The sequence below is a fragment of the Anoplophora glabripennis genome, unplaced genomic scaffold, assembly GCF_000390285.2.
Source record: "Anoplophora glabripennis isolate ALB-LARVAE unplaced genomic scaffold, Agla_2.0 scaffold8, whole genome shotgun sequence".
NCBI lineage: Eukaryota > Metazoa > Arthropoda > Insecta > Coleoptera > Cerambycidae > Anoplophora > Anoplophora glabripennis.
The window spans coordinates 148,309-160,604 of record NW_019416350.1 but is presented as its reverse complement, the minus strand read 5'-3'; the positions used below and the strand labels follow the sequence as shown (position 1 = coordinate 160,604).

General features: G+C 32.0%; 1 protein-coding gene across 1 annotated transcript in view; it reads right to left on the bottom strand.

Annotated features, from left to right (window-relative positions):
* Positions 1-2,110: 2,110 nt before the first annotated feature.
* The window catches only part of LOC108904557 (cephalotocin receptor 1-like), a 57,260-nt gene continuing 47,074 nt past the window's right edge, over positions 2,111-12,296 (bottom strand). Inside the window, exon 2 of the mRNA XM_018707170.1 lies at positions 2,111-2,465. Coding sequence (XP_018562686.1) covers positions 2,111-2,465 — 355 coding nt within the window. The remainder of the gene's footprint in view (positions 2,466-12,296) is intronic.

Genomic DNA, 12,296 nt, shown 5'->3' with positions numbered 1-12,296 from the left:
ACTTAGTAATCTCACAATCCTTTTATTTGCAATGTTCAAAAGACGACTAGTTTTGAGGTCTACACTTTACACCTCATCTTAAGGTCATAACAAGGATATCACATTTACAAGGTCCTGTCAAAATTTGGAAAATTCATCTAAATAACCAGTTTATCAGTTGTAGTACACTTAAGGAAGATATTATTAGGTATACTAGAATTGTCGTCATTGGCGAACATATAAAAAAGTTACGGGATAACCAGTGGCGCACAGGCACTAGAAAGAGAAACATCCTGTATATGTATTCTCACCAAATTCTATATTTACATTGCCCTTATATAAAAAAATATGTGTACCAAATTTGAAGTTTCTAAGAAAATCAGTTTTCAAATTATTTGAAAAAACTAGGTTATCTGTTCTACGTTTAGAAGGCTATATCTCAGTAGGCGTGCACTTTTGTATATAGGTAAGTTAGGCTAAATAGTCTTGTTTTCATCCAAGGAATTTGTGGTCAAGCGTTGTCCATCCTTTTCAGGGACACCCTGTACATGTTAATTTTTAGTAGGTTGTTCGTTGGTTGAGCAGGTTGTTCGTTCTTCTCACTATGTAACACAATTTTTATTGATTATTCATTTTCAGGCTGTGCTAGAAATTTGCCAGGTCATAACTTTCTCCTAATAAAACATGCTCTTGTCGTACGAAAGAGAATGTGATGGCCAATGGAGCAGAAGGTTGAGATTAAATTATCGATGCCATAACGTTAAAGACGAATAGCGCTGACGATGTGTATGATTGCCAGGCTATTTCACTTTGAGGTCAAGGCAATAATGTCTCCTTGTTTGTCTGCGCTTAAATATGGTAGCTTGTTTTTACTGTCTATTATCTTTCATGTTATTTTTCTTCACAATATAAAGGAGTTTACTTCCAACAGTTAGTTTTACGGAAATTAATAAATCAGAAAAGGCATTTATTCTTTTTTTAAAGTTGCATACTAAGCCCTTTTTTATCTTTAATACGCTTTTTAACTTTCTCGCGTCTTCAATATTTCTGAAAGGAACATCTGCCTAAACCTCAGAAAATTCTAACAGGGACATCTTTTTATATAATTTTTATCTGAAGAAGTAATTGGGATGTAAATGATTTGTTTGTATTAATAAATTAAGAACGGTCAAAATATTATTTAGTAAAAATTAAATCCATTTATAAAAATAGATACTTTAAAAACAACTGAAAGTAAATTACACAGAGAAACACTGTCATGAAAATTCACACAATTATTCCCAAAATCATGACAAGGAAAATTGTATCATCTTTCATAGCATTGTTTGTAGATTTTAGAATATTCACTATTTGTAGTAATAATTTCACAATTGTAAAAATAATCACAATATAAACGTCGAATTTTCACACAATCTGTTCCTGTCATGATTTCATGAATAATTGTGCGTAATAATAATAGTGTATATGCTTTAAAAAACATAAAGGCCAAAATGTAGAAATTAACGATTTCCTCCTCATTCTCGTCGCGGAATATCTACTTCTGTTCACGCAGAGGGCTTCAACCTACACACCAACATCAAAATCACTCCGATCTAACCATCTCTGCGCCCAGAGGTTGCGGCCGAACATATGCCGCACTTTGAAAGTTTATACTTATATAGGTACTTACATATATTTTTCAAACATCTAGCGTTACACTACCGATTTAGAATGATAATAAAAATCGACCTATTTTGACACTATATAAATTTTGCCATTTTCCAAATTTTAGAAAATCTGTGAATACATTTTCAACTGTTTTTCAAATAAATGTCTAATGTGTCTAATATGTGTCTAGATTTATAACTATAGAATACATCTTGAACCAAATGAGCTCATATACAGGGTGTCTCATAATTAGCTGCCAACCCTGAACAGGCCGATTCTATGATCAAAACTAAGTAAAAAAGTTCATATGAACATGGGTCCGGAAATGCTTCCTAAGGGCACAGGGACCCATTGAAGAGGGAGGAATGGAAATCATTTTTTTGCAATATCTCTCGATCACGTTGTGATAAATGAATGAAATTTGGTATACACAGCTAAATTTTGATGAGCAATTTGGTGGACTAATCCATTTACTTCTACAAGGTCAATAATTCGAAGGCTGTACGCTCACCTGTGGAATGCAGAACAGAAGCGCTGCCATCCAAGCTAGGTAGACCATGACCTTGGACCTTCTCGACGTCCAGGAGCAGTATGTCAAGGGATAGCAAATGGCCTGGTGTCTGTCCACCGCTGTAGCCATCAATATATACGAGCTTAAATATGGTCCTAGCGTTTGTCCATATTTCACTACTTTGCACATGAAAAAGCCCCCTTGGAACCTGAAGGTAATGTCCCACGCTAGCTGTGGGAGGTCGGTGAGAAAGGCAGTTATTAGATCTGCTATACTGAGATGGAGGATGAAGAAGTACATTCGGGAGAGTTTCTTCCTTCCTGCATATCTGAAATAAAAAATATATACCTGATATTATTTCTAAAGTACATAGAATTCTATGCAATCAAATACTTGTAGTCTAAGAGAAAAATTGTGAACATTAAGTAATTATTATTTATAACTTGCGACAAAACTCGAACGAGCGACTTCCGCATCAGTTTACACTTAAGCAATAATAATTGTGATTTTACTGTCGGGGAAGTTCAGCAAGTACAGCTTAATCGAGTTCTCACCAAGCTATTTACACTGTCAGCAAATTTATACTTGCATAATGTGTTCGCGGCTGACAGTGCTGACACAGTGACAGTTTTTAGTTGAAAACATAACATGGCACCAGTAAGATGTGTTCGTACTGCAGCAGCATTATTATTATGTAACAGTTACAATAAAAAAAATAAAAAGAGGCGAATGTTTTGGGTACGAGATTAGATATTACGTAGAGAAAAATATGGGGCCTACAACAAGCTCATTCGTGAGCTGAAAATTGAAGATGCACAACAGTTTAAAAATTTTATTCGCATGTCAGCAGTCGACTTCTCAGCATCTTGTTTTTTATTTCTGTTTCTGTAACCTACAGAATGCACATCCCACAGAACAGAATTTTCTTCGTACAGAGTTATTAACATTTGTATTTCCGTATTTGTCCAAACCTTCTTGTTCTCCGCCATGTTGAACTCGCACTGTTCACTCGCCAAATATCGAAACAAACTGGAAGTATTGTAATAAATTGCGCAAACGCAGTTATACCTATTTAGACTTNGCGCGGTGAGTCGATATTATTGAATTCGCACAAGAACTCACGCAACATTCTAACTTGCAAGTCTAAATAGGTATAACTGCGTTTGCGCAATTTATTACAATACTTCCAGTTTGTTTCGATATTTGGCGAGTGAACAGTGCGAGTTCAACATGGCGGAGAACAAGAAGGTTTGGACAAATACGGAAATACAAATGTTAATAACTCTGTACGAAGAAAATTCTGTTCTGTGGGATGTGCATTCTGTAGGTTACAGAAACAGAAATAATAAAAAAGAAAAAAAAAACGAATGAGCTTGTTGTAGGCCCCATATTTTTCTCTACGTAATATCCAATCTCGTACCCAAAACCTTCGCCTCTTTTTATTTATTTTTATTGTAACTGTTCCATAATAATAATGCTGCTGCAGTACGAACACATCTTACTGGTGCCATGTTATGTTTTCAACTAAAAACTGTCACTGTGTCAGCACTGTCAGCCGCGAACACATTATGCAAGTATAAATTTGCTGACAGTGTAAATAGCTTGGTGAGAACTCGATTAAGCTGTACTTGCTGAACTTCCCGGACAGTAAAATCACAATTATTATTGCTCAAGTGTAAACTGATGTGGAAGTCGCTCGCTCGAGTTTTGTCGCAAGTATCTCGCCAGTGTATCTCCGCCTTTAGACTTGCAAGTTAGAATGTTGCGTGAGTTCTTGTGCGAATTCAATAATATCGACTGACCGCGCTGTTTAGACTAATGACAGCAGTGTCTGAAAGAACTCGCGCTTGTTTTCTCGATAGTCTACAGGCCCCATTAGAGAACAACGGTAACTGCATATTGAGACGCCTTACTATTTTCAAGTACCTATGGCGAATAACAACAAACAAAATGCTGGTCACTTTATATTTCTTAAGCTGAAAAGTTTCTCGTAATGTAAAGTACATTCAGTGATTTAAGAGAATGACTACCACGTCATAAAAGCAGGGTTCTGGAAAGGTTTGAACTAAATTGTGTTTCAAGTATTTAATTCTTTTTAGAGCAGGTTTTGAATTCACACATGTAACTATATTTATATTAAACGTATAAGACATATACATGTTAATTTATCATATTTTTTTAAGTAATCATGATTAACAGTTATAAAATAACAGTTTACTCATTTAATTCAGATTTACTATCAGTATTATCATTAATGTTAATAATGCATCTCTCTGCATGTGAAACATAATTTTTCATGGCAAATGTTTCAAAGAACACTGAGAAATATATTATTTACGAACAAATCTTTAAATAACTCTGTAGTATATTCATTGTAATCCAACCAGTCCTCCATTTTTAGTTCAAGTTGCTTGAGACACCCAATCATCTTTAGAGCCAGAGTATTTTTTTTTGGATTGTTAAACAATCACCTTTGCTGCTTAACGGCAGAGAATGCGAGACATTGTGTAGGGAAAAATATATGAAGGGAATGCAATGAGGCATATGAAAAGGCATTTTGTTTGTAATATTTTATAGCGTGATATATTTTTGTGAAAGGAATGATTAATCAACTAAGTTAATTTTTATTTTATTTGATAGTTACTGACATTTCTCCACATCGTTAGGAAACACACTGTGTAATGTGTAATGTTCTCAAATATTCAAGTGTTATTTTTCGATGTCATTATAATTTACATTTTACAGATTTCTTAAATTTAAAGCCGATTTGTTAGAGACACACAACGTTCTACTCTCAATTACTTAATTTCCTTGCAATTTGATTTAATTTTTCCGAGTAAATATCACGTCATATTCGGGACTATTCACCATTTTCTATATGGTTTTCATCTAAATCTTTATTAATCTGGCCATTTCTTCAACACTTCGCATTTCATGTTCATTGGGGATTATATATAAAGTTTTGGTAATCTTCCTAGACTTTAAAAGTAAGTGTCTTCTTCGATTTTCATTTTCGCGCTGTAGCTGCACTCTCGCCAACATTTATTTGATTAATCAGAACTATGTTCTAGGTTCACACGAATAATTGAAGAGACTGGTTTTGCAATAATCTCATTTATTATCATATCAAAAACATTTTACTTGTGAATTGGTTTCCAGTAAGACTGTTCCAAGTAAGGACATCTGGGCATAAAACGCATTTGTTGTATCGATACCACAGCCACACAGAAAGAAGGTTCAAACTCATGAAAGCCACATATCATTTCCGAAGGAATTTTATGCACTGAACACGATCCTATAGTCACAATTCATGACTTTACGATAAATTTCGGAGAAAAGTAAAATTTTTGGGTGAAACTGGTCTAAATATGAGTCAAAACTGATTTTCGTAGTATTTTGAGGCACTGAACACGATACAATTAGTAAAATTAACCCATACCCTCTATATTTCCCCGAAAACTGGTCCAAATATGGGTTAACACTGATTTTTTTCTAATTTTTGTCCAATTTCATAGTATTTTGAATGGCTGAATACGATGTCATTAGTGAAATGTAACCATGACCTCGATATGCACTTTTCGCGTTTTGTGTCCAATTTATGGGTGCTTAGTGGCGCCTGGGTACCTGCTGCATTGGGTACGAACCGTCAGTAAAAGTAAAGGCCGCTAAGGAATTGTCCTAATTGCTTTATTGTCGTAGGCAGCGGGTAGCCTTTTATAGTCTCGACCTTTTAATAACCGAGGAAATTCACTTCGTTTTGTCCGAACACACACTTTGCAGAGTTAATAATTACGACGCCGTAATTCCGCAGCCGCTGGAACAGTGTTTCCAGGTGACGCAGGTGTTCCTCTTCAGACGATGAAGCTACGAGGATGTTGTCGATGTACGCATAGCAGAAATCCTCATCGATAAAGCGTTGAAAAGTTTGGGCTGCATTACGTAACCCAAAGGTTATGTGTGTAAATTCAAATAAACCGAAAGGCGTCTTGATAGCCGTCTTGGGAATGTCTTCTTCCGCGACGGGGATTTGATGAAATGCGCGAATCAGGTCGATGGTCGAAAATAATTTTCTACCTCGAAGTGATTGTGCAAGGTCCTGATTGTCGCACAGGATATAGGTCTGGACGCGTTCGTGCGTTCAGCCTACGATAATCGCCACATGGTCGCCATTCTTCACCCCTTCTTGGTACGAGGTGTAAAGGTGACGCTCACGCACTGTTGGAAGGACGGACGATACCTAATTTCAGCATATCGTCGAAATCCTCTTTCGCTGCCCGCAATTTGTCTGGCGCTAATCTACGCGGCTTTTCAGCGACGGGGAGACCAGGTGTTGTTTCGATGTTGTGCCTGGTTTGGTATTGTACAGCCGCAAAAGGAGTACAAAAATGATGTATTTAGACAAAATTTAGAAAAAAAAAACAGTTTTGATCTATAATTGAACTAAATGCACCTAAAAATTTCACTTTTCTCCGAAATTTGTGGTGAAATCATGAAATTTTAATACAGAATTGTGTTCAGCGCAACGAATTCCTTTATAAATGAAATACCTGTGACTCTCTTGGGTTTGAACTTTTTTTGTGTGTGGATGTGTAATCGCAAAGACAATTGCATTTTATAGTGAGCGGTAAGTGAACTCAGGTCGGCGGAGGCAGACTTTACTACTAGTATTTTTAACTTTAATAGGGTTTTAAATAATTTTGATATTATATCGGCATTGCAGCAACACATATTACTTACACTAACATTAGTTTTAGACACCAGTTTTATGTTTAAACTGAAATGTTAAAAGTAAAGACATAAAGCGTTTTATGATTATATCAATAAATTTCCAATATTTGTCCTTCGAAAATAAAATAAATAGGTCAACTTTTGTAATCTGAAACCTATTAGGATGAATTATATAAATTAAAATAAAGTTAAAGAACAACATTAATAATAATCTGACGGCGTCTATCACACGCTACTGAAATATGGTTAGCATATCTCATATCAAACCGGCTCTCTGACTTTTAAATTAAATTCCATTCGGAATATTCTTCCATCAATAACAACGTAAAAAATGTATTATATAAGCAGACCCCATATCATTGTATTTCTTATATAATCTTATCACAATATTAAATATTTCATACGTTCCCCACTGTCTTCACCACTTTGAAATCCACTCACAAAAATGAGATATTTATAAATTAAAAATGTAATTCTGTTGAAAGTTAACCCAAACATTGCTTTAGCTTCGTATGTCATGAAATAATTAACAAAACAAATATCAAATACCATCTCAAAGTCCCTACTTTTCAAGCAGATATCATAATTCAAACTTGTTTTATTTTCCAATGAAACTTCATATACTTAATCAGGTTTGGGGAAGTGTTTATTCAATTTCAAAAAATTATTAGCTATCAATTTTAAGGAAATAGGTTCTAATATTATAGTTTATCTGTAAAATAGCAAATATTTATCCAAATTACCTTAAAACAATATCATAGACGTATTTTAAATCTTCAGTGTATCAATTTAATTCAGCTTTAAGAAAAACATTCAATAAGATTCTAATTAACTTATTTGAGTACTATTTTTTTTGAGACGCTGATTTCAAGATTAAGTCTTTTATTTACTGACGCATTTGAATTTGTAGCCCATCGGTTCGTTTTTCATTTCATTAGCATTTCGATTTCCCAATCTAATTCTGGGTAATTAAAAAAAACATACAAAAACACGAGGAAATGCCTTTTAGATTAATGTAACTTTGAAGCGGAAAAGCAGGAACGAAAAAGTAAATCCTGAAGCAATCAGGCGATTTTCTCATTCTCAACATGAGTGTATACCGGTGGGAGCCATATATTTTTTTTCAAGGATTTGAAGCCAGAAAATCTATAGAGCCAACTTGTTCCTCTTAAATTGATGGCAGATTAAATCCGTGTCCTAGCTTGAAGCTTTAAGTGTTTCTACGAGGAAGATTTAGTAAAAAACGTGAACATAATATATTTCTACAGAATTAATAGCATAGATACTTACTTCCACATTTTATAACCTCTATTTATATTATCAATTCTAATTTTAGTGTATCGGGTTTAACAGCAATGTTGCAAGAGACGATTTTTCTCGTCACAGTAAACAAAAAAATTATAATTATCATTATAGTAATGTTCCTTGTGATTAATTATACTATATTATTACACCGATTATAAGAAATTCATACTTGCCAATTTACAAAATAACTAATCCTCTCCACCTCATTCATCATATTGTGCCTTTGTGTTATTTTCATTTCAAGGTCATCATTACAAGTGACAAATTTTAGGTCCCGGTTCAATTAACTAAATGGATGATTAGATTATACGTCAATGTAATGTACAATGGGCAGTTTTTGTCTCGTTAAAGTAAAACCTTTTTGCATTTATTGTATTATTATTATATTATATTAAATCCATTACTTTTGTTCAATAAAACATTTTTCGCTGTCGAATTTCCTTTTTGAATAACAACCCTCATCTGGCGTAGGTACTTGTATCAAATAAATCTATATACAGTGTTTTACAAAAAAGGAGGTCAACCTTTTGACGACAAATTCTTTGGGAAAAAAATAATGCTACCTTATGTTATTTTACATTCCCTTTTTTAGATACAGTGTCAAAATTACAATTATAAAAAATTATTAATAACTCCGTTATTTCTTTAAGACATCCAGTCGAAATTTTGCAGTCTTTTACCTAGTGCCAAAAAAATTTTGTCCCATAAATTCAATAAATAAAACTTTTGAGGCTATAAAAAAGATTAATTTTCTATGAAAATTAGTGCAACTTAAGCCACGGGGATTTTAAGTGATTCTTAAAAATGCCACGTTGCCACATTTTTAATATAAAAGTTCCTAAAGTAATTTCCAGAAAAATGGATTGCAAAAAAATCTTAGTAGTTTGTGGATTAGCTGTTGGATCATCGTAACATTAAGTTCAACAGGTATGTATATCTAGAAGGCCAATATAAATTTTAAAAAAATTTCAAGAGCCAAACATTTTTTACACCGCTAGGAAAAGTGTGTGAATAAGGAAGGGGAGTACCTACTCTACAAGGACCAATAATGTATAAAATTAATAATAAATAAAAAGAAATGAAAATAAGCCTAGTATAATTTTGAACTGAAATAAAAAAGAGATCTTTGAGTCACTGTCTTTTTAAGGGAGTCTACATTATGATTTATGTTACTCATGAAACGAGTTAGGCGAGTTTTCTTGTACCTATATAAAGTTTTCAAGATTATCAGTCACTTTTTTGCCTATGCTGTGGTTGAAAATATTTATTTCGTTGCTTTTCTAAATATTATTTATATAAGATAGTATTTTGCGTAGTTCGTCTGAAAAAAATTTCAATTTTAATACCTACTGATTTCTTCAGCTTTTTTTGTGAAGCTAACTCTTAGTATTAAGTAATCGTAATTTTTCTAATTGGGTTAAGTAAATTACGAGAATATTTCAGTAAAGCAAAACTATTTTTAAGAAAGCTATTTACTTGGATTCTAAGGGCAGTCTAAGATATAAAAAAACTTATACATCCAAACGAATCACAATATTTGGTCAACCTAAAAAAAAAAAATTTGCGAAAGTGAAAAATAAAAGAAATGTCTAACCCACCTAAAAATCTTTTGAAAATGTTGACGCCTAAAAAAAATACTAATTTCGATTTTGATAATATTAAAATTCTTAATAACGAAGGTAATTATTATAAAAGATGTATTTTAGAAATGATTGAAATAAAAAGAAATGAAAATTCAATTAATAATAACAGTGACATTGGTGAGTTATCACGTATTTATTTTGACCCAATTAAGTAATTAATTAATATTGCAAATTTTTACAATTTCCAGTACATTAAAATTTGATTTAATTTCCACTACCTTGTATACCGTCTATGAAACTTTAAAAAAACCCATACAATTTCTTTGGAACATTCCTTACCTCGACTTGGTTCGGTTTAAACAGATATTTTTCACATTTCATTTCGCAATTGACTTGTTAATTTCTATAAATTGTTTGAAAATATTATAAAAAAATTGTAATAGTATTATGTTCTGCATAATATGTTTAAAGATAAAGATTTTAAACAATACTGTTGACCAATGTAAGTTGTTAAATTGTTTTTAATAATGTTATTGTTTTAATTAGATGTAAAAAATATTTTTATGTTTTAATAATTGCATAGGAAAAAAATTTTATCCATGTTTTGTGATGAAATCTGAGGATGGGATAAAACCCGAAACTATCGTATCAATTGTTAAAAGGAAAAATAGTTTTATAAACAAATTATTTACTTTGACCAATACCCAGAAAATGAAGTCCCTACACGAAAATTGGCGTAAGAATCTTCATTATTCTCACCAAAGGAATTTGTTGTTAACGGCTTGATCTACTTTCCCGTAACACCTTGTGTATAAAATGTAACTTTTACTGTAACAGTATTGAAAATGTATAAAATTTGACTATTATAATTTTGTTGAACTTGTTATAAATCACAGGTGAATAATTTCACTACAATGATGAAAATTTCCCTTTTAGTAATTACGATTTCAAAAAAATGAATTGACGTGGAATAATGACGTGTAATTAGTTGCACTATAATCAATTCTAAGCCAAAATTAACATTTCATGCTATAATGTATGGTTAGGCGAAAATTGTTTCATAGAAATAGTCCTTGACTGGTGCTTGTGTCGCAAAGGGTTGAGTAATTAATTTTTAATTAATGCAAAATACCCATACAAATAGAGAACAAAATTTCCAATAGAAATGAAATCGTTTAAATATGTATCGTAAGTATTTTATTGTTTAACAAATTTTCGCACAAATAAATTTGCTTAGTTCAATTCGTTAAAATATGATATACCTATAATGACATTGTTTATGAAACCCTTAAAATTTCGCTTAATTTCTACACCACTGGTTATATTATAGATCCCTTAGGACTCATTTTAGGAAACTCTGTTTTTTTTTTATTTACTTTGATAGCAGAAATCAATCCCTAAACTTTGTTACATCTCTTGTACATCCTGTACGGAAATGAGTTCTCTTAGGAACTTTTTTTTGTCAACTTTTTTAGACTTTTATTTCCAGACTGAGTATAAACAATTTGTTTGCTTCCCCTTTTTCTTACTCACGAAGCTTGTGTTCGTAAAGTTCAAAAGTTAAACTTCTAAGTGGATTACTTGATTACACGACAAGAATTAGGAACTGTTGCTTTCGTGGTTTACTATTTTAATGAACTTTATATCTATTATAGGCAAAATCACTCTCAACTTTGCTTAATAGATACACATGAAATTCGAAATCTATGTTAATCAAGTTTAATAACGGATATAATAATCATTTCATAGATAAATTAGGAAATAATAAAATATGTATCTCGAAAATAAAAAAATATCTATTTTTTTGTTTTTTTATAATATGTAGGGGATGTCAGCATTAATTTCAATCAATTCTTAAAAATAAAGATTTCGGTTTTATATCAAAATTGTACATTTATACTGTTAGATATTACTATATAGAGTATGAAATTTTTATTAAATATTCTAAATGTAATCTAAGTTTTACAAACTGTTTTTTTAATTGTGTATTATTTAATTATTTAAATATTTAGGACTGACAATGGACCTAGATTAAGGTCAATGGTAGAACCTGTTCAGTGGTAACAGAATAGCAGATGACCAGTCCGAAATTGATTTTGTTTGAATGACCAATCGTAGTGGTTGAGTTTTTTTTATGAGATTAATTTAACAAAACCCAAGTGCTAAAGTAAACTAGCTCGCGAGTGATTATAATTTAAAACGAAAAGCTTATCTTAGTTTAATCACAAATGAATTTCGAATCCATTGCAATAGGTAATTTACTAAACATTTAAATATCGAGTGAGTTAAATTTAAGTAAATAGATTTCAATCTGTGTTTTGTTAACCATTTAAGCTGTACAAAATTTTGTTAACCTTCAATGCTGAACAACCACGTTCTTATACAATTTTATGTTTTTTTCGCCCTCTCTCCCAGAGCACACCAGTAAAGATATTTAAAGATCTTATAGATTTTTAACACTAAAGATTCTAAAGATATTTTTGAAGATACAGTAAATAATATGGAAATTTAAAGACTTATCGTACAGAAATTTTAAAATTATT